This window comes from Triturus cristatus, chromosome 12 (genome assembly GCF_964204655.1).
Source record: "Triturus cristatus chromosome 12, aTriCri1.1, whole genome shotgun sequence".
NCBI classification, from domain to species: Eukaryota; Metazoa; Chordata; class Amphibia; order Caudata; family Salamandridae; genus Triturus; species Triturus cristatus.
In genome coordinates this window covers 605,229,887-605,253,438 of record NC_140595.1, presented here as the reverse complement: position 1 = coordinate 605,253,438, position 23,552 = coordinate 605,229,887, and the positions used below count along the sequence as shown (strand labels likewise).

At 49.8% G+C, this 23,552-nt stretch overlaps 1 protein-coding gene across 2 annotated transcripts in view; it reads left to right on the top strand.

The window, feature by feature from the left end:
• TANGO6 (transport and golgi organization 6 homolog) overlaps positions 1–23,552 on the top strand; it is a 753,370-nt gene that overhangs the window by 429,310 nt on the left and 300,508 nt on the right. For both annotated transcript variants that reach the window (XM_085637713.1, XM_085637712.1), the window contains exons 13-14: positions 457–1,005; positions 1,577–1,634. In XM_085637713.1, the coding sequence (XP_085493839.1) occupies positions 457–1,005; positions 1,577–1,634 (607 nt within the window). The remainder of the gene's footprint in view (positions 1–456; positions 1,006–1,576; positions 1,635–23,552) is intronic.

The following is a 23,552-nucleotide window of genomic DNA, read 5'->3' as shown; positions in this document are numbered from 1 at the left end:
GGTATTAAAAGAATAATTATAGGACAGATGCGATGATGCCAGTAGTTTGGTGGATAGAAACTAAGATATGGTGATCAACTGCGTCAAATGAAGTACAGATAGGTTTCAGTACTGATGATACTTGATTGTAGAGATCTGAGATAAAGTTGGCTGTATGAGGGAATATAGTGTCAGTTGAAAAGATTGCATGAAAGCCAATATGGAGGAAACTTGTTGGAAGTGGGATGTGCAATAAGTTGTTTGAAAACCATGCATGACGTTATCTTAGAGGGGAAACTGTTCTAGGTGGGAGAGGGGGAATTGATTAGTTCTGCATGCTGAAGAAGGCATATTTAATGGTTACTCACTGTGAGGTTTAAACACTGTGGTCTGGCTGTGAGTTATTTCTGTGATTGAATGTGGCGACTCTTTCAAGACGGGAGAATTAATTGTTTCTGATTTTCATTTATTTTGAAGTTAAAGTCCGAAGACTTTGCCACCATGAAGCAGTTGATACCCCTGCTGCAGCAGATCTCTCTGGTGCACCCAGATCCCGTCATCCAGGAGCTGGCCAGTGACCTGCGCATCACGATTGCCACCCACGGTGCCTACCCCACAGAGTACACTGACAAAACGAGCAGGGGCCCTGCGGGCACTAGCCAGGGTGGGGAAGGACGAACCAAGCATCGAGAGGGTCTTGGCACAGAAAAAATTGTCCTTAAGGACCCAACACTTGGCAGTGAAGAGCGGACTGCGCAAGATGGAGTTCCATCACCTAGACTCACCCCTGTGCAGGAGACACCGCCCAGTGCTGCAGCAGCAGTGGGTGCCGCTGAGACCCCTAGAGTCAGGACAGATGCCTTGAAAAGAGCAACTGAAGCACACACCCAACAACAGTTCCAGGAGCTCCTGGAATCTGCATATGACCCCGAAATCCCTGTGCGGGCTGCTGCCCTGCGCACAATCGCCCGGTTGATAGATCAGCGTGACCAGGAGGCCCTCAAGCAACAGGAGAAAGTGCTTCAGGTAAGGGGGCGTCTTCGACAATCCAGAGATGAGGCGGAGAGGGCTTTGGTTGTTGAGCTTGAAGTCCTTATGTTGTTTCCAGTCCCAACCCCTTGGTTTTCACGTGACCTTTGTCAACCATCTAGCTTCCTGTTCTGCTGTCTCATACACAGTGCAGAGTAGTTGGTGCTCGGGGTCTATATTTGCTGTGTGCCTGTCAGCATAGAATGTATGTGTGGGCAAGTGGTGTCTGCTTGCCTTCTGCCACAGTTGTGCATGATACTTCTTTGTGCACATTGATGTGTTTATCTGAGTACCCAAGAATTAAATAAATCACTGTGAATACCATAGCCTTGACAACTGTATTCAATGTCTTGTGCATGGTGCCTGTTGAGCTGATAAGTGCCGGGGAAGTGGCTGTACACAAATGTTTAATGCAGTGGTAGTGTGAGCACCGTATTAATGCTGTGTATCAGTGAAGCCTGTGTGTGGGAAAGTGGCTGTTGTGTGTTAATCTTTAATACCAGGGGAGTGCATTGTTTCTGTGCTGGAGCCCCCTTGTGCTTGGAATTGACTGCCTGTCTTCTTTCAGCTCTTCCTTGAAAACTTGCAGCACGAAGACTCCTTTGTGTATCTCTCTGCTATTCAAGGTAAATATGCATTTGAGTACTCTGACCTGGTTTGGTGCTGAGAAAGCCACCGTGATGATCCTTTACTGTTGTTCCCTTGGCTACGGCTGCTAAGTAGCTCCATCTCATGAGATATATTCATAAGGCCCGAGCTTTTCAGCCAAAACCCTCCGGATGCTGGGACTTCTTTTTTTTTTTTTTAAATATTTTTTTTTTATTAACATTCATCGACATGAAATATGCAGTACAGAGAAAGCAGTACATTCACAATTGACGGAGACAATGAGCAACAGTTCTTTGCTACATTAAATTACAATGTCGGGCTACGGGGTAGGTGGATCATCCTGGTCAATGCTATGTGGGGGGGGGGGGGTGCAGATATCACCTCGATAGGAGTTCCACAAGCTCCAAACTTGGGACCACTTTTGGGGGCAACCCCGGGCTGTATAGACGGTCTTTTCCCTATACATACACCAGTCAAGATCTGTTTCCCAGGCCTGCACCGAGGGAGGTTGCGCCGCTTCCCACAGTCGTGCAGTGTTCCTCTTTGCCAACATTAATCCCAGCGTAACCCACTGCGTGGGATAGTTATTCAAATCAGTAGATTCCCATCTATTCAAAAGGCGTCTACGTGCTTCAGGGCGGAGGACTAGCATGAGTACTTCACTTAAAACTTCGTGTATTTTCTGCCAATAGGTTCGTACATGTTCACAGTCCCAGATTATGTGCATAAACGTACCCGCATCCCGGCCTACACTCTCCTCCCCCAGCGCTACCCATTTGCACCAAACGAGACCCTGTGACATACACCCTATGGAGAATTTTGAGCTGCACTACTCTGAGTCTCGCTGAGATAGCCACCACCCTTGGGGAGTATACCGCCTCCTGCCACTCTTCATCATATTTTGATGCCATCTCTCACCCATTTCTCCCATAGGGGCTGGAGGGGGTCTGCCATGTTAATGATCGGTTTCTTCTATGTTAATGATATGGTTTTCTCAGGTAGGTGACCATCTAGCAACCGAGCATCCAACGGGGAGGATTCAGAGGGCGGGTGCCTTTAAGGAGGTGTGATTGCAGTGCATGGTGGACCTGTGTGTATCTGAAGCTCTCTGAGTCTGCTAACTCGTGTTGTTGCTGTAGAGAGGCAAATGCCTTCACTTCGCCCTTCTCCCACAGATTTTTAATTTGTGAGATCCCGATGAGTTCCCACCTATCGAATCCCTTAGACTTCCATAGATTACCCAGTTGCTGGAGTCCCATAGGGGGGTTGCCAATGTGAGTTTTTGTCCTCAATCTAAGGATTTAGTGACTGCATGCCAATGCTGGGACTTTTTAAGTCTTACCCAGGGAAAGTGAATCCAGCAGTGGCTGAAAGTGGCACGCATAATTGGGGCCAGCTGACAGCATTGTGGTGTTCTTTACAAAAAATGTTTATATCAGCGTACAGTCGTAAGCTCTTGTGTAACAAATTAAAATCTGACTCAAAACCAGTACTGAACTTTGATTAGTGAAACACGGATAGCTGAGATATGTATAGCAGCACTGCCCAACTGTCAGCACTGAATGTCTTTGATAGGACACATGTTTGTGCTGTGCGGTCATTTCTTGTTTGCAAAAGTGCAAAAAAGTGTGAAACGTGCCATAGGGAGCTTTTATAAATAAATTTGGGTGGAGTTTTCGTAAAGAAATCAGATTCCTAATTGCTGCAGTATTGGGATATGGAATCTTAGGGCGTTTGTTTCAATTGATGGTGAAATATTTGTTATAATTATGACTTGGTATAATTTTTTTATCACGGTGCTGATAGCCACATCTGAAAAAAATTGAGGATTCTATTGAATATGGGAACTTTCTTAAATATATTATAATTTGCTCTTGGTAAACTGGTGATGGGGTGCACCACACAGGACACATTTAGGGCCTACTTTCAAACATTGCGGCTGGTTTGGAAGTGAAGACGTCACAGCGTGCACACCTAGTAAGTTGTAATAGAAACAGAAATACAAACATGGCTATTTCATGTCTCAGGGCAAGGATGAGATTCAGATGGTCCAATGCGATGCCCGTTTGCATTTTGAAGAGTGGAAAAGTATATGTTAGTGGTAGGGAGAAAGTTGGGTATTACGGCAGGCCTAATATCTATGTGAAATCAGGAATATAAGAGGTCACTATGTTTTTTTTTTAATAAATTGTATTGATTTTTGGTTGCAACAAAGAACATAGCACTATTTAGGATTACACCTTAGAAGGCAAGACCAAGACACAAACATATCACATTGGCGTAAAAGATTCAACGTGTATAGGGCCAATATCGGTAAACCCACTTCCAATCTAGATATCATATCAGTCCAAATCAGTCTTCTATCACTCCGACCCACTTGCACCACATTCGGCGAAATATCTTAGGACAACCCCAGAGCACATAAAGAGGCCGTTCCTGCGCGGCACACCAGTCCACCCCCTGCGCCAACGCACCAATGTGGGTGCGGTAGTGTTCAGCCAGTGAGCTGCAATGTCCCTCTTGGCTACTGCTAGTGCTGTATCAAAGGAAGAGTTTCTCAGCCCTGTTGCCATCCAGACCCTCAGTGATGCCTAGGAGAACATGTGTAGGGTCCAGAGGAACCTCCTAGCCCAAGACCTCCGTGAGCCCCTCCGTTACTGACTCCCAATACCCCTGTATCGCAGGGCAAAGCCATACCATATGATAAAAGTCTGCCTGGGAGTGGGGACAGCGGGGGCAGAGGGCATCGGGTCGAAGCCCCGCGCGGTGAAGACACAGCGGTGTAAGATAGGCAGCATGCAAGAAGTATATTTGGACTAGCCACAGCCTCGCCGAGACCGCAATTATTTTAGGAGTCATCAGGGTGTCCCTCCAGTCAGCGTCATCCAGAGTCCCCAGCCAATCCTCCCACTTGTCCCGGAGCTGAGAGAGGGAGTTGGGAGTGTTGTTGGTGAGTGAACGGTAAATATGGGAGAACCTCCCCGTCCCAGATCGCCAGTCATGACCTGAGCTTCAGGTGGACTATACTCGGGCAACGAAGTGCCATCCGAAATATAGGAGCGGAGGGCATGGCGTAGCAGCAAATATCGGAAAAACTGAGATGAGTGAAGGGAATGTCGGGCCTGCACATCCTGAAAGGAGCGTAGGTGGGTACCGCTCCATACATCGCCTAGCAGGAAAATCCCGATGAGGTCCCAGGGCCAGAATCCCGAAAGGGAAGCAACCTCCCGGAGCCTGGTGCCGCACCACAAGAGTGTATACTGGGTCAACTTATCCGACCAGCGGGTATGACGCAGGGAGGCCCGCCAGGCCAGAAGCACTCCACGTGTGACCTCATGGAGAGCTTGGGGGACAACATCTCCGTATAGCATCCCCTGGCTAGTGGAGAAGCCAAGGGTGTACAGCTCCAGGCGGTACGCCGGGTCGGACCAGCTGCCGTTAAACCAATCGTGTACCCAGTCGCCAAATAATAGAGGCAGAGGCTCGTCATCCCAAGACCACCATCAAAGGGCGGGATTCGGCATTGGGCCAGGGCCGGCCTGGGCCTCCGTCCCCCCCCATAAGAACTTAGTGGCCAAACCGTCCAACTCACGGAACCAGGACTTAGCGAAAGGAAGATGAGTATTTTGAAGCATATATAAAAAGCGAGGTAAAATCATCATTTTAAAAAGGGCTATCTTGCCTAGAGGGTTTGGGGGTAGTGTACGCCATTTAAGGAGGTCAGCATGAACCTGCTTAACCAGTGGGGTGACGTTGAGTGACCACGCAAGGTCGGGGAGAAGGGTCACCCAGATCCCCAAGTACTTGAAGGACTGCCGTCGAAGGGGGATCATCGACTGCTAATCAAAGCATTCACGCGACAAGTGAAGGGGAACCAAAACGGACTCGGCTGGGTTTAACCGGAGGCCGGAGGTGTGCTCAAAGAGGTCCAGGGCCCGAAGGCATCTGGGCGCCGATTGGGCCGAGTCCGCCAGGAACAGCAGCACATCGTCTGCATAGATCACGATCTTATCCTCTTCAAAGCCAGGCCACCTCCAGCCAGTGAGAGAGTGGTCAGATCGAATAATGCAGGCAAGGGGCTCCATTGCTAAAGCAAACAGGATCGGCAAGAGGGGGCACGCCTGCCGCGTACCTCTTCTGATAGAGAAGGGACGAGATACAGCTCCGTTGACAAAGACATGTGCCCGGGTTCGATAATACAGCGTCTTCACCAGGTTGCGGAAAGGGATTCCAAAGCCCATCTGCTCCAGTACTGCCTCCAAATAGCCCCAGTCAACCGAATCAAAAGCCTTCTCAAAATCCACCAGAAGGAGAGACAAATAGGGGGACAGCAAGTGCCGGTTCGCAAGAGCAAGAGGAAGGCGTCTAAGACAGTGTCTAGTCCCTCAGAGAGGCATTAAGCCACATTGATCTGGATGAACCAGACTAGCCAGGTGCCGTCTTATGCGGTTGGCCAGAACAGAGGCGAAGATCTTAAGCTCAGTATTAATAAGAGAAATGGGACGGTAGTCTGAACAGCAGCTCGAGGGGGGTTGAGACTTAGGGATCACTACAATGGTAGCTAGGTCCGTCTCTGGGCGGAAAGAGCCGCACTCCACCGCTTTTTGTGTTACATCGCCACTAGAGGTGAGACTAGGGTGTCTCGATAAGATGTATAAAATTCTTGTGGGAGCCCATCCAGTCCCAGCGTCTTACCGGCCGCCATGCGTGATATGGCATTTGACACATCCTCAGGGGTGATCGGGAGGTCCAGTGCCTCCGCCTCAGACTCAGTATGATGCGGAAGGGGGAACCGTTCCCGCCGGAGGTGCTCATGGAGCGAAAGACTAGGTGCCCGCGCCTAATAGAGGGTGGCATAGTAAGCGGCAAAGCATTGGGCCACCGCGGTCGGGGCGCGGTGGATCTCGCCGCACGCATCAGCTACCTCCGGTATTATAAGGTTGGCCATAGGGTAAGTTGGAGGAACTTCCCATTTTTATCTCCCCAACCATACACTCGGGCCACGGAAGATCGCCAAAGCAATTTGGCAGCCTTTCAGAGAGGTCTGTCGGATTTCATCCCTTAGGAACGCATGCCTCCAGTCTTGGGCATCAGTTCTATCTGCCGTGGGCAGCGTCTCGATCTGGGCGGCCTGTGCCTCCAAGCGTGTGTGTGAGTTGGGAGTCACGCTCCGTACGGGTGAGTTTGAGTTGGCCTTTGCCAAAGCCCCGAATGGTGGCCTTCCCAGCCTCCCAAAGAGTGCGAGAGGAAGACACTGAACCGTGATTAGTGGTGAAGTAGAGGCGAAGCTCGACACCTACTTGGTCTTTAAACTCCTCATCCTGGAGAAACCAGACGTTGAGTCGCCAGATCGGGCGCAAGGATGGGGGAAGGGAGCCGATGTGCAGCATTACCGGGGAATAGTCTGACAAGCCCTTTGGAAGGATAGAAATCGTTTGAATAGCCCGGCAGGAAAACGTAATCTATGCGCGCGTGTGTGTGTGGTGAGAGGCCAAGGTATGGGTGTATTGTTGCGCTGTCGGGTACCAAAGTCTCCAGGCATCCCCGAGACCCAGGCTGGCAGCCCATGTCGAGAGGAGGCCGGATTGGGCTGTCCTGGAGGCGGAGGGGGGCGAGGCAGTGTCAAGGCCGGGGTCCATCACTGCGTTAAAGTCACCCCCAATGACAGTCATTCCTAGGGGCAGAGCAGCGACCTCTGAGGTGAGTCTCTGGAGTGTGGAGGCCAACAGGGTGGGAGGGGAATAGACAGCCAGTAGATTAAGAGGGCAATCTCCAAGGGTCCCCTCCAGGAGAATAAAGCAACCCTGAGGGTCGTGCGTCACTTTACGTGCCACCAGAGGAAGAGTGCGACGCACCAGAATAGCCACTCCTCATAACCCCCTACTAAATCCAGTGCCAGACTCCGCCATAGCCATGCCGCGCCAGGAAGGGACAATGATTGCCCATCAAGTGGGTCTCTTGAAGCAGGAGTATGTCTGCGGCTTGACACTGGGCATACCGCAGGACAGATGTGCGCTTTACCTTGTCTAACAGGCCATTAACATTCCAGGACATTAATATTCCAGGACATTATATGAACCAGCGATGGCCCGTTAGAATCGCCGGGCAGGAGGAAGTCGTGCAAGGGGCCGGGCAGCCGGCGAGCATAGCAGAGATCGTGGAAGTAGGACTGCGCCTAGAGCCAGTGGATATGTTGTCATGGTGTAGGGTGGTACGTGTTCACCTAGAGTAGTACAAGTCCAAGGGGTAACAAACATAGAATTGCAATGCTGATCACTTTAAGATCATTTCCCAGCTAGGGGGACTATGGTCCCCCCTCCCCAACCCCCACCCCACCCTATACTTCAGGAACGGAAGCATCTGTCGCCCGAACAGTGAAATATTAACAAAAGACCAAACTAGAACGCTTGGGAATAGGGGAAGCGTGGAGGACCCCTCCTCATATCAGGATGTGCATAGGCGAGTCCATCGGGAATGGAAGTAGTGGTGAGCCGATGTGCCGCCTCCAGCTGCGGAGCTAAGCCCGGCAGGCAGAGACGAGTTCAGACGGAGCCTGAGATGAGCGACGGGCTACGTGAGAGGTCTGTATCTGGTAGGTTCAGCAACGATGGACGAGGCGAAGCACCCCCAGAGTCCAGGCGGCCGGAGGAGCCAGACCGCCGCACGACCAGGTGGTTTCCAGGGAGTGGTGTCGAGAGGGGCCAAGCGGGGCGTCTGAGCGGGCACGCCTGTGACCACTGCGTTTACGTGAGCGGTTGAGCTGAGGCCGGGGGACGGGGGACGGGGGTCTCCTGTCGGGTGCGTCCCTCAGCAGCACTCTTTTGGGTGATGGATTATGTGCACTGACTCATAGGGTGTGCTCCTCCATGGACCAAGTCGAGGCCTCCTCAGGGGTCTCAAAGAATAGGGTCCTGTTGGAATGTACCACGCGCAAGCGAGCTGGGAAGAGGAGCCTGTACTGGATGTTAAGAGCGCGGAGCGTCTGCTTGACCTCTCCGAACAAACGGCGCTGACCCTGGACCTCGCGAGTGTAATCAGGGAAAATCATGATGGTATGATTGTCATATTTGAGGTGTTGACGCTTGCGGGCATCGGCCAGAACAGATTCACGGTCCTTAAAATTGAGAATTCGCATTATGACCGGTCTGGGAGGTGCCCGTGGTGGTGAAAAGATCGATTTTTGTCTGGGTTGCTGGTGTTTTGGCGGATTGGGTGTGACCCATGGCCACCAGTCAGCAGGGTAGGAGATCCAGTCATACTTTTTATAAGGCCTCTGGAGCGGGGGACCACGGCCAGTGTCGGAAGGCCTCAGGTCAAGACAGCTGCAGGGGGCAATGGACGAGGCCCCTGTGAGACCCAACGCCGCACGGTACACGCGGCCAATTCCACTTCCACTGGCGAGATCCCACGTCGAAGCAACAGCACAGAGGTCCAACACCAGGATTCGCGGCAGGGCCTCCGCACCAGGATCCAGAGGCCACTCTGGGCACCACAAAAACAGTTCGGGGACAGGGGGATGGCAGGGGTGGTTTCTTCTTCCAAGGCCCCACGCCGCTTGCTACATGCGGACGATTTTACCCTCCTGGCTGCACCCCCAAGCAGATGCGACACAGCAGAGGTGGAGGAGCAATTTAGGGTGGGCAGGGGGGGGGGCATCAGGGGAGACCCCACATAGGACCTCACGCCGCTCGATGGATGCGGCCAGACTCCCACTCGCCCGCACCACAACACCTGGGGGGCAACACAGCTGCAGCTCGACACCAAGGGCAGCAAAAGCAGCAAGAGTGTCACCGCAGCCGAGAGCCCAAAGACATCTCCTGAAAGACCACAGTGAGGTGGAGCAGGGGACCCGTCCCAGGGATTGCGCGCCGTCCAGTGGGCACAGCCGGGTCCACCCGCCTCTGGCTTCGTCCCCTCTGGAGTGGTGTAAGGGCCCCGAGGGAATGGATTAGGAGCAGTTCTGGGGGTCCGTTAGGCCGGGCGGCCGCAGCAAATCATGGTAGGTGGGGAGAATCAGTGGGCCAACTCCCAAACTGCAGCGTCCAGGGCCCAAGTCCCCTCCAGAGCGGGCGGTCCGTGCGTACGGGGGGCCCTCTCACAACACAGTCACAGCCCTCCGCTGCCACCCTCACCAGGTCTCTGTGTCCGCCGAAGACCTGGCCTCCAATCACGTGGTCCAGAGGGTGTGAGTCGGGTCTCTACCACCGCCGACCCGGGACTCCCGCCACCCGAGAATGGCGGCTGGCACCGCGACAGTGCCGCAGGGGAGCCGGGGGCGTCATCTCTGGCGTCTCGGCCGCCGCAGCCAGCAGCTCCAGCCCCTCGGTCCGGTAAATCAGCTCAGCACCGGCAGGTCAGGGATCAGCGGCAACGGCCACAGGAGTAGAATCTCAGCCGGTTGGGGAGAGGAGGGCACGGGGGGCGCCTCTCCAAGGGGGGGGCAGAAGTCACCGCCAGTCACTGCACCTCTGGAGGGTCGCGTCCGCCAGCACATAGGCCAGGAGTGTGCCGTGGCAGCCTGGTCCGAGGGACGCTGGGGTCCCGGCTTCAAAGCAAGGAGCCCACCATATTAGAGGAGGGCACCCGGCAGGCATGCTGAAAACACCGGACCGCCGGGTCCCCCAAGACCAGGATTTCAGCCAGGGGTGTAGCAGGGCATCGGAAACAGAACTTAATGCAGGATGGTGCCTGAGATGGGCGGATTGCAGGCGGATGGCGGAGGGGTCCGGGAGCACACTCAAGGTGTGACCGCCATCTTGGCTTGGTAAGCCACGCCCCCGTCACTTTGGGTTTAATGTGGCACTTGCCATTGGCTTTATTGACCTGTGATTATAAGTAATTATAAGTCAAAGATGGGCTATATGCATCAACACTCTCAGGCATTTCTTTTGTGGAGAGCTTGTAAAGGTTCGTCTCAAATACAGCATCCTTCAAGGCAAGCAGACTTAAGCCTAGAGTGTGGGTGCCTTACAGGGGTACCTGATGTGTTAAATAAAGCACTGCACCTTTTATCGGAGGAAAATGTTAAGTTGAAAGAAACTTGTTTTGCTGTTGCTTCTTTCAGTCGGAGGCTGACTGGCCAAAATGCCCCCATTACGAATGCCCCAGAAGACGGTGTGGTATTAATCGCACCTGATAATATCCAACGTCATAATGGTTGACATTTATCAAGTGGGATTAATAATACCCATGACATTTTGTACCCTGAAATGGGGCACAGCATGCTTTGATGCTTTTCGCACCAAAATCTGCATGTCTCTGTATTTTCCGGGCATGTTTCCAAAGGTAAATTTTGGCAGGCTTAGTCTGTCAAAATGGGTAAAACTGAAAAGGTGTGTGAGCCACCAAACTCTGAATAGCAATACGTTTGGTAACAGGAGTTACAGCACACTACAAAATTTCCCCCAACACCAACCTGTAATGAGGGCTGGAATCTCCACACCTGCTCTAAGCCACCAAACCAGAGTCTGCTTTAACAGTGACAATACAGTATACTTGTGCTATTTCATATGTAAATGCAGTTCTGTTGCTGAGACTTGGTTCTGAAGACACCTGCTGTGCTGAGGCAGGAAAGTGGTCTACAGCAGAACCCTATCCTGGCTGCTCGTTACATCCCAGTCCACTCCGGCTTTCAGCAGGGAGTGTAACATAGGTCCCTCCAGCCCCCTTAGGTGCAGGGTGCCCCCCTCCCCATCATTTTGAAGCATCCCAGTTTATCCCAAGGCCTTCTTAGATCTGTGAGACAGCCAGCCTATTTGTAATTTTAGGTGCCCCTTACAAAATTTTGGATTTGAGGCCACATCAGTTCATGTAACGCAATTTCTTTCAGCTTTGGACTCTGCAAAGGTAGTTTTTAACTCCTTCCTTTAACATAAGAGAACATCTCTATCATCTGTGCAATCCAAAACCTCTTCCTTCGTAGAATAGAGGGGCATGGTGAAAGCAGACTTATGCTGGCTTGCACTCTGCCTTCTGTGAACCTTGTCAGCTTTGAGAAGAAGCACTCTACGAGTCATCCTAAATGAAGTGTTATTGTTTCGATGGTCTTTCTGTCTTCCTGTTAGCTACTCACGCTCACCCAAACCCCGATACAGTTGGAGTTCTTTTAGAACCAATGTGATTACTCTTGGAGACCAGGCAAAATGGAATTAATGATGCTCAGTGTAATAGGCCTGCTAACATTCTGACAATGTCACAATCTATGGTTAGGCAGTTGTAGAATGACAGAGGAGGAAGATGCAATAAGATAGTTTATATTTTTATACCTTTGTTCACATATTACTCTTCCATTGCAGGGGAGACATTAGTGAAATATCTGAACTATTAAACTGCTTCCTTTAGCCTTATTCACCTTTAGCACATTCCTTTCAAGTGAGCCACCACCTCCCACCTTTGGCTCTATCTTCTCAATTTGAAGATCAAGTAGTGGAGGGTCTCCCTTCCATTATAGAGGGGAATCAACACACAATCCAGAAAAGCCCCTGCATACCTTAGCCTTTCTATTGTGGCATAGACCATTCAACCTCTTCAAGTGCCATGTTGATGAAATGTGTATTTCCTTGTTCGGTGGGCATAATAATAATGTCCGAAAAGACCTTGAATACAAGGTTGGAGCCAAGCATAGAATCCCAAACTAATTTCACATTTTAATAAAGGTTGAAAACAATATGGAGCAATAAGTACATGGTTGCTTTAGACCTATCGATATTTTGGGTCTGTCAGACTTCAATCTGTATTATAGAAGGTTGCACAAGCCTGGTTTTTGCACATCTCAATAGGCTTACAGTGTAGCTCTACACTGTGTGGGAACCCTGGATGAGTGTAATATTCTATAACGCCTGCACTGAGCCTATTCCAGGATGGCATGCGTTCTTATGCATCTATATTACCAAACACAGCCAACAATCATTGTATTTTGTGGTCACTGTTGCCCGCAGTTTAACACTTATTACATACCTCATTCATATGCAACTTCCCCTGGACACCTTTGTGTGGCCAGGGTCATAAATCATCATCCTGAGCCATTATTAGGTATCATACAGCGTTAGTTGGACATCATAAATCATGGGTCATAAATCATTGGTGTATCATAAATCATTATGTCACAATCGGTAATCATTTTCTTGTCATAAATCATTCTGCATGATCATCATAAATAATCAGCCATAAATCATTTGCTGGTCATAAATCACTTGCTTGTCTTTGCTCATTTGCATATCCTAGGGTTGTAAATCACCCTGACAGTTCGTAGATTGTTCTTGTTATTTTCCACGCCCCTTTGCGTGTGGGGGGTAGCCTCTCCCTGGAGTTAGGCCCCAACTCACTACCTTGCTAGTCTCTTGTGCCCTACTGTCTGGCGGGGGGCTGGGCTGCGAGCCGCGTCTCCGTTTGCTACTCCCTTTTTGTCTGGTCTACTCACCCTGCCGTAAGGCATCCCAAAGTGAGGAGCTCTCCTTCTATACACCGCCTTGTTGGTGTGCTTCCATAACCAAAACAATGTACCTTTCGTTTCCGCCATGTCGCCAGGGAAGATTCCGTCTTCCTGCGGCTCCTCCTTCCTGTGTCGTCAGTTTTTATCTCTTGCTGCTCCTTATGTGCAGCCTGCCAAAGACATTGCCCCCCATAGGTTGCTCCAGTACACGCACATCCCTGCTTCCGATAAGTGGACCCCGTCCCGCCTATGGAGCTCTGGGTGGCCTGAGTGGATGAGAACATGTCTAACACTCTCCAAGCCGTTGGTCATGCAAAATGTGCTTACAGCGATATTCAGTTTCCTTTTTTAGTTTTCTACTGCCTTATGCGACTCTACCCCACGCTACACCAGTCTGCTAATCAGCTCAGACCAAATGATGATGGTGCTCCCGAAGCCCCGTGCTGCCTCCGTTAGGTCCGCCTGGATGGCGAGGAGTAGCTCTTTTCTTTGCCAGAAACCGGTCCCCGGAAGCTTGTTTCCTTCCCAGTATAAGAATTGGCTTGGTAGTTTGGTTTGCCCTGTTCCCATCATGCACTGGGACAGGTACAGACTAATTTGCATGTAGCCAGGTTCTGAGCTGGGATGGTGCAGTGAGCTAAAAAACGGTGATGGATTAAAACCATGATCTCTTGACTTGGTAAGAGTATTCTGCATCATTCAGAAACTCTGTCCATCACCACCCCCTTTTTCCCAAATCGATTTTATCCACACTCAGTGTGGGAGAGTATGCTCAGACGTGAGTCCCTTGCTCATTGCACCATCAGGATTCAGGCAAGCCGGGCCGACGAAGGCTGTGATGCCAGAAACCGGTCCCCGGAAGCTTGTTTCCTTCCCAGTATAAGAATTGGCTTGGTAGTTTGGTTTGCCCTGTTCCCATCATGCACTGGGACAGGTACAGACTAATTTGCATGTAGCCAGGTTCTGAGCTGGGATGGTGCAGTGAGCTAAAAAACGGTGATGGATTAAAACCATGATCTCTTGACTTGGTAAGAGTATTCTGCATCATTCAGAAACTCTGTCCATCACCACCCCCTTTTTCCCAAATCGATTTTATCCACACTCAGTGTGGGAGGGTATGCTCAGACGTGAGTCCCTTGCTCATTGCACCATCAGGATTCAGGCAAGCCGGGCCGACGAAGGCTGTGATGCCAGAAACCGGTCCCCGGAAGCTTGTTTCCTTCCCAGTATAAGAATTGGCTTGGTAGTTTGGTTTGCCCTGTTCCCATCATGCACTGGGACAGGTACAGACTAATTTGCATGTAGCCAGGATCTGAGCTGGGATGGTGCAGTGAGCTAAAAAACGGTGATGGATTAAAACCATGATCTCTTGACTTGGTAAGAGTATTCTGCATCATTCAGAAACTCTGTCCATCACCACCCCCTTTTTCCCAAATCGATTTTATCCACACTCAGTGTGGGAGGGTATGCTCAGACGTGAGTCCCTTGCTCATTGCACCATCAGGATTCAGGCAAGCCGGGCCGACGAAGGCTGTGATGCCAGAAACCGGCCCCCGGAAGCTTGTTTCCTTCCCAGTATAAGAATTGGCTTGGTAGTTTGGTTTGCCCTGTTCCCATCATGCACTGGGACAGGTACAGACCAATTTGCATGTAGCCAGGTTCTGAGCTGGGATGGTGCAGTGAGCTAAAAAAACGGTGATGGATTAAAACCATGATCTCTTGACTTGGTAAGAGTATTCTGCATCATTCAGAAACTCTGTCCATCACCACCCCCTTTTTCCCAAATCGATTTTATCCACACTCAGTGTGGGAGGGTATGCTCAGATGTGAGTCCCTTGCTCATTGCACCATCAGGATTCAGGCAAGCCGGGCCGATGAAGGCTGTGATGCCAGAAACCGGTCCCCGGAAGCTTGTTTCCTTCCCAGTATAAGAATTGGCTTGGTAGTTTGGTTTGCCCTGTTCCCATCATGCACTGGGACAGGTACAGACTAATTTGCATGTAGCCAGGTTCTGAGCTGGGATGGTGCAGTGAGCTAAAAAACGGTGATGGATTAAAACCATGATCTCTTGACTTGGTAAGAGTATTCTGCATCATTCAGAAACTCTGTCCATCACCACCCCCTTTTTCCCAAATCGATTTTATCCACACTCAGTGTGGGAGGGTATGCTCAGACGTGAGTCCCTTGCTCATTGCACCATCAGGATTCAGGCAAGCCGGGCCGACGAAGGCTGTGATGCCAGAAACCGGTCCCCGGAAGCTTGTTTCCTTCCCAGTATAAGAATTGGCTTGGTAGTTTGGTTTGCCCTGTTCCCATCATGCACTGGGACAGGTACAGACTAATTTGCATGTAGCCAGGTTCTGAGCTGGGATGGTGCAGTGAGCTAAAAAACGGTGATGGATTAAAGCCATGATCTCTTGACTTGGTAAGAGTATTCTGCATCATTCAGAAACTCTGTCCATCACCACCCCCTTTTTCCCAAATCGATTTTATCCACACTCAGTGTGGGAGGGTATGCTCAAACGTGAGTCCCTTGCTCATTGCACCATCAGGATTCAGGCAAGCCGGGCCGACGAAGGCTGTGATGCCAGAAACCGGTCCCCGGAAGCTTGTTTCCTTCCCAGTATAAGAATTGGCTTGGTAGTTTGGTTTGCCCTGTTCCCATCATGCACTGGGACAGGTACAGACTAATTTGCATGTAGCCAGGTTCTGAGCTGGGATGGTGCAGAGAGCTAAAAAACGGTGATGGATTAAAACCATGATCTCTTGACTTGGTAAGAGTATTCTGCATCATTCAGAAACTCTGTCCATCACCACCCCCTTTTTCCCAAATCGATTTTATCCACACTCAGTGTGGGAGGGTATGCTCAGATGTGAGTCCCTTGCTCATTGCACCATCAGGATTCAGGCAAGCCGGGCCGACGAAGGCTGTGATGCCAGAAACCGGTCCCCGGAAGCTTGTTTCCTTCCCAGTATAAGAATTGTTTGTTAGTTTGGTTTGCCCTGTTCCCATCATGCACTGGGACAGGTACAGACTAATTTGCATGTAGCCAGGTTCTGAGCTGGGATGGTGCAGTGAGCTAAAAAACGGTGATGGATTAAAACCATGATCTCTTGACTTGGTAAGAGTATTCTGCATCATTCAGAAACTCTGTCCATCACCACCCCCTTTTTCCCAAATCGATTTTATCCACACTCAGTGTGGGAGGGTATGCTCAGACGTGAGTCCCTTGCTCATTGCACCATCAGGATTCAGGCAAGCCGGGCCGACGAAGGCTGTGATGCCAGAAACCGGTCCCCGGAAGCTTGTTTCCTTCCCAGTATAAGAATTGGCTTGGTAGTTTGGTTTGCCCTGTTCCCATCATGCACTGGGACAGGTACAGACTAATTTGCATGTAGCCAGGTTCTGAGCTGGGATGGTGCAGTGAGCTAAAAAACGGTGATGGATTAAAACCACGATCTCTTGACTTGGTAAGAGTATTCTGCATCATTCAGAAACTCTGTCCATCACCACCCCCTTTTTCCCAAATCGATTTTATCCACACTCAGTGTGGGAGGGTATGCTCAGACGTGAGTCCCTTGCTCATTGCACCATCAGGATTCAGGCAAGCCGGGCCGACGAAGGCTGTGATGCCAGAAACCGGTCCCCGGAAGCTTGTTTCCTTCCCAGTATAAGAATTGGCTTGGTAGTTTGGTTTGCCCTGTTCCCATCATGCACTGGGACAGGTACAGACTAATTTGCATGTAGCCAGGTTCTGAGCTGGGATGGTGCAGTGAGCTAAAAAACGGTGATGGATTAAAACCATGATCTCTTGACTTGGTAAGAGTATTCTGCATCATTCAGAAACTCTGTCCATCACCACCCCCTTTTTCCCAAATCGATTTTATCCACACTCAGTGTGGGAGGGTATGCTCAGACGTGAGTCCCTTGCTCATTGCACCATCAGGATTCAGGCAAGCCGGGCCGACGAAGGCTGTGATGCCAGAAACCGGTCCCCGGAAGCTTGTTTCCTTCCCAGTATAAGAATTGGCTTGGTAGTTTGGTTTGCCCTGTTCCCATCATGCACTGGGACAGGTACAGACTAATTTGCATGTAGCCAGGTTCTGAGCTGGGATGGTGCAGTGAGCTAAAAAACGGTGATGGATTAAAACCATGATCTCTTGACTTGGTAAGAGTATTCTGCATCATTCAGAAACTCTGTCCATCACCACCCCCTTTTTCCCAAATCGATTTTATCCACACTCAGTGTGGGAGGGTATGCTCAGACGTGAGTCCCTTGCTCATTGCACCATCAGGATTCAGGCAAGCCGGGCCGACGAAGGCTGTGATGCCAGAAACCGGCCCCCGGAAGCTTGTTTCCTTCCCAGTATAAGAATTGGCTTGGTAGTTTGGTTTGCCCTGTTCCCATCATGCACTGGGACAGGTACAGACCAATTTGCATGTAGCCAGGTTCTGAGCTGGGATGGTGCAGTGAGCTAAAAAACGGTGATGGATTAAAACCATGATCTCTTGACTTGGTAAGAGTATTCTGCATCATTCAGAAACTCTGTCCATCACCACCCCCTTTTTCCCAAATCGATTTTATCCACACTCAGTGTGGGAGGGTATGCTCAGATGTGAGTCCCTTGCTCATTGCACCATCAGGATTCAGGCAAGCCGGGCCGACGAAGGCTGTGATGCCAGAAACCGGTCCCCGGAAGCTTGTTTCCTTCCCAGTATAAGAATTGGCTTGGTAGTTTGGTTTGCCCTGTTCCCATCATGCACTGGGACAGGTACAGACTAATTTGCATGTAGCCAGGTTCTGAGCTGGGATGGTGCAGTGAGCTAAAAAACGGTGATGGATTAAAACCATGATCTCTTGACTTGGTAAGAGTATTCTGCATCATTCAGAAACTCTGTCCATCACCACCCCCTTTTTCCCAAATCGATTTTATCCACACTCAGTGTGGGAGGGTATGCTCAGACGTGAGTCCCTTGCTCATTGCACCATCAGGATTCAGGCAAGCCGGGCCGACGAAGGCTGTGATGCCAGAAACCGGTCCCCGGAAGCTTGTTTCCTTCCCAGTATAAGAATTGGCTTGGTAGTTTGGTTTGCCCTGTTCCCATCATGCACTGGGACAGGTACAGACTAATTTGCATGTAGCCAGGTTCTGAGCTGGGATGGTGCAGTGAGCTAAAAAACGGTGATGGATTAAAACCATGATCTCTTGACTTGGTAAGAGTATTCTGCATCATTCAGAAACTCTGTCCATCACCACCCCCTTTTTCCCAAATCGATTTTATCCACACTCAGTGTGGAAGGGTATGCTCAGACGTGAGTCCCTTGCTCATTGCACCATCAGGATTCAGGCAAGCCGGGCCGACGAAGGCTGTGATGCCAGAAACCGGTCCCCGGAAGCTTGTTTCCTTCCCAGTATAAGAATTGGCTTGGTAGTTTGGTTTGCCCTGTTCCCATCATGCACTGGGACAGGTACAGACTAATTTGCATGTAGCCAGGTTCTGAGCTGGGATGGTGCAGTGAGCTAAAAAACGGTGATGGATTAAAACCATGATCTCTTGACTTGGTAAGAGTATTCTGCATCATTCAGAAACTCTGTCCATCACCACCCCCTTTTTCCCAAATCGATTTTATCCACACTCAGTGTGGGAGGGTATGCTCAAACGTGAGTCCCTTGCTCATTGCACCATCAGGATTCAGGCAAGCCGGGCCGACGAAGGCTGTGATGCCAGAAACCGGTCCCCGGAAGCTTGTTTCCTTCCCAGTATAAGAATTGGCTTGGTAGTTTGGTTTGCCCTGTTCCCATCATGCACTGGGACAGGTACAGACTAATTTGCATGTAGCCAGGTTCTGAGCTGGGATGGTGCAGTGAGCTAAAAAACGGTGATGGATTAAAACCATGATCTCTTGACTTGGTAAGAGTATTCTGCATCATTCAGAAACTCTGTCCATCACCACCCCCTTTTTCCCAAATCGCTCTTTTCTTTCCAGCCGGGTTAAATCGGTCCCGCCCAGATGAATTATCAATACATCCGGGTGCCAAGCTGTGTCCTTGCGCAGGTCCTCTAGCACCACTGGTAGCTGGTCCAATTTCATCCCGGGCGGCCCCACCATCAAACGCATGTGTTGACTGGCCTGCCTTCTCTGCCTGTGGCCTCCCCGCTTCCACCAGGAGTTAATCCGGGAAACAAAAGAGTGACCCAGCACCCATACCAGCCGGGGGTGCCGCCATACTGCCGAGGCAATAATCAGTGTCAAAGAATGTCATGCCCCACGTAGCCCTGTGTTTTGTCATGAGTGTTCACAGCAGCTGGGGTCTCGCGTAGCTCCTGTTTGCCTTGGACCGCCACCTGGCGGGAGGCTTTCCCTGCCTAGGGCTCTCTGCATCACTGCTGAGAACTGGAATTTACTCAAGAGACTATAATTCTTATGTTTGAACAGGGGTCCCTCCACCGCCAGCCTGGATGCCATGTAAGTCAGTAGGCAGCATACTGCGCAGTAATTGGGATCCCTGATGCATTCCAACCTTACTACTGCCTTTTTGCCGGCCTGGTCAGTTTTTGACCGTCTCAACCGCAGCTCCACTTTGGTCACCCAGGGCCAGATGTCGGCTGCCTGGAGGCAATGCTTCTTGGGGCCTATCCTCACTGGGGCCACCTGTTCACTGAGCCTAAATTCCCCAAAGAATGCTGTTGCTAAAGCTGCTTTGAACAGGTTTAGCTCATATGTGTCTTTTACTATTTCCTTCAGCGCATCCATTAGCAAGACCAATTTATTTAAATCTATGGGCCTACGGCTATCTGGTTTCACCCCTTCTGTGGGCTTCCATCCCTTCATTGCTGCTTTGATGTAGTAGGGGGCAGTGGAGCCCTGCCTCGTGATTAACTTGGAGAAGTGTGCTATTGCCGAAAGCTGAGCTTGGGCCCAGGACCTGGTCTTTCCGTTCATAAATGCCCATTGGATGAACTACTACACTGCCCTCGTTGTCCCCCTTACGTCGCCTAGTGACCAGATATTTCCTAATGGCATCACTGTCCCAGCATATAGCCTGTATCGTTTGACTGCGTCGTGGAAAAGAGCTTGATCTACTAGTATTGACAGGTCCATCCCACCAGAGGCCATAAGTCCGCCGGAAAAGGCGTCATCTTCTTTTCTGCCCCGGGACCAGCTCCCTGAATTTGTCCATCTTTGCACGGGAGAGGGATCCGCCACTTTGTTCTCCACCCCTGGTACATGCCACGCCTTCAGCTGAATATTCCCTTCCAACAAGCAGCCATCTTGGAACGGCTTTTCTATTAGTCATATTTAAATTATAACATATCCCTGACCTCACCCCTGGATTACTATTTCCACCAACGTACAGAGGTAGATATGACCTCATTCTCCGATAGTCTTTAGGATCTAAGTCAGTAAGATTTACTTAGTATTCAACACGAACGTGAGCCCTTACCTTGACACTCACACAAACATAACTAGTCCCTGTCTATCTAAGTTTCACTTCAAGGCATCCTATCTACCTTTCATACTCTCTGACCCTTCCACCCCTATCCTAACTTATCTTCATCCCCTCAATTCTCATTACTTCGCTCACTCTCTGACCCCCATAAAAATATTTAAAAAATAATAATATATATATATATACATATATATACACTACCTTCTCTTCTATCTAACCCTCTTTCCCACTCTCATTATAGACTACACCCACAACATGGAACTAACTGGCTTGCACACATACTCCATTAAACACCCCCTAACCTTACAAAAAAAGCCACCAAAAGTTTCAAACATAAGCAATTAAAATCTCACCCAGAAACCCCAATTTCTGACCCCTATTTCTCAAACTCAGATAACAAATGACATCATCTTCTATACTAAAAGAAGGGCCCAATGGCGGAAAGCATTTCTCGCCTTATTCTCAATTTCATCTACTAAGAAAACACCACATGGGCTTATACTGTCTATCACTCCCTCCCCGTTTTACAAAGCGGTAGCGACATTCACCATATACCATAACGGAATCATCCTCATGCAAGCCTCAGATCAAAACCTGAACTTTCTAGATAACATCTTTCCGCACATCAAAGAGAAAGTTGTTAGACCCCGTCCCACCTCCATTGCATACCACTCTCCCAACACTCAGCCCAACCTCCCACCTGACTCCCCCTCTAGTCCTCCCCCTTCCAGCTCCCACTGCGTACATACTCCCGCCCCCGACACTATTGAACTCCTGATACATGACTTACATCCTCTCAAGGCCTACTCCTCCACCAACACCACCATGATGCCTAGCACTCCACACACAAGTATCCCCTTCCCTCCAGCCTTCCCATACCACAGCCATTACCCCACCGACTCACCACACAACTCAGCCCACCCCCATCTCTCTCTATGCCCAACATTTCCACTACAACCTCAGCCACACTCTCCCCCTACACATGTACATCCGATCAGACCGTGCTCCTTCAGTCCCCCTCCCACATCGAACCTCACCGCCTCTCCCCCCTAGGGCGCACAGCAGTACCCCTTCACACGTCCGTTCTTCTTTCCCCCTTTCAAGGACCCACCACGCTGGTAAACAGTCACTCAACGAACCAATTCACCTATCGCCCCTGGAACCTAGATCAGTAACCCTCCCTCACCTACCCACAGAACGGGCGTTGAATAAGTCTACTCTGACTACTGACCCTAGACTAGAGGAGATATTACTATCTCTACAACAAATGAAGGCAGATATCCAAACTCTTCATGACCTGATCCTGAGTCAACCTAAACCACACACGAAATTCTTCCAACAAGCTCACGCTAGCTCCACGAGACAGAAAACACTTAGATGGAAAAAAGTACCTGACCCCAATGCCTTATCCCGCCCGCGTAGAAGAAAAAACCCTCTATCACCGCAAGAACTACCCTCCTTACTGCATTCCTACGAGCCCTCAATTCCACCCCCCCCCCCCTGTGAGCACACCGACAACACATCGACACTGTCCTCTATCCAACCCTTCCCTCCCAATCCTGATAGAGCAGCAAGACACATCACCTGAGATATCGTTGAAAAAAACCTCCAGAGAGTTCCCATCCTTCAAGAGCCAAACACTATTTCCACCCGGCTAAAATGTATCCTACTAAACTGTAGGTCTGCTGTATGTCATGCCGCCGATATAGCTGACCTCATATTAACCAACGAACCTGACCTCACAATTTTAACTGAAACTTTGCTTAACGATTCATCCTCGCCCATCCTAGACATACTAGTCCCCCCTAACTATCACATCACAAGACTAGATAGAATCAATAGGCTTGGAGGTGGGATTGCCTGCATACATCGTAACTACCTCTCTGTGAAACGTCTCATCTCCCCAGTTTTCTCCTCCTGTGAATATTTGTCTAGAAATCTCTAATAATAATAACACAATATGCTCACTTCACTCATTTTACCATCCTCCAGGAAACAACCTTACCTTTATTGAACACATAATGGATATCCTAGCCACAAACACTGGACACCAAAACACGAAGATATTCCTTGGGGACTTCAACCTCCACTGGAATGACCCTGAGGTCAATAGCCTCAAAGCCTTCTTGACCGACCTTAACCTATCCCAAATTTGTGACAGCCCCTCTCATGAAAAAGGCTCAATCCTAGATCTAATAATGGTCTCCACCCAATTGGAATCGATCCTCCCATGTGACTGGTCTGACCATCACATCATCACTTTCCATATCATTGAATCAGTTAAACTACTCCATGCCCAACCCAAGAAAACGAAAATCTGGAAGAGAAACCTAAAAAACCTCAATCCTATCTCACTGGCAACCGCAAGACCTAGCCTATCACCCCACCTGACAGGGTACAGGACGTACACGTTCTGACTAACCACTACTTCCAATCTATGAATGTGTTATTAGACAATTTAGCTCCACTACAATTGAAAAGTATCTCCAATAAAAACTCAAACCCATGGTATGACGGTAGTCTAAATGAAGACAGAAGAGCGCTAAGAACAATTGAACGGCAATGGAGAGCAGCACCGTCCGCTACTCACCTCAAAATACTCAGAAGTACGAGAAACGCCTATTACAGAAAAATTAGACATTCAAAAACCGACTTCATTAGCAATCAATTGGACCAAGCCAAGAACCGCCCCAAAAGACTCTTTGAAATTATCAAAGCGCAATCTAAGGGTGTCTCCCACTCACCTCAGGTTAATCCAGAATCTCTTCCCCATTGCGAGGCATTCACGACCCATTTCATAACAAAATCTGAAAACATAATGATAGACCTACGGAATGACCTATCAGCCCTTACTGTCCCTCACTTGATCACCTCAAGGTCTCCTACCAGGAACCCATTTAGTTGCTCTGCAAAGCTCGACCTCAAAAACAACGCAAACTGGTCCTCATTCAACCTCTACAGCGAGGAATCTATTCTAAAAATACTCAAGGCCTTAAATCCCTCCACTCACTTTTCTGACCCACTCTCAGCATCCCTCCTAAAAGACTTC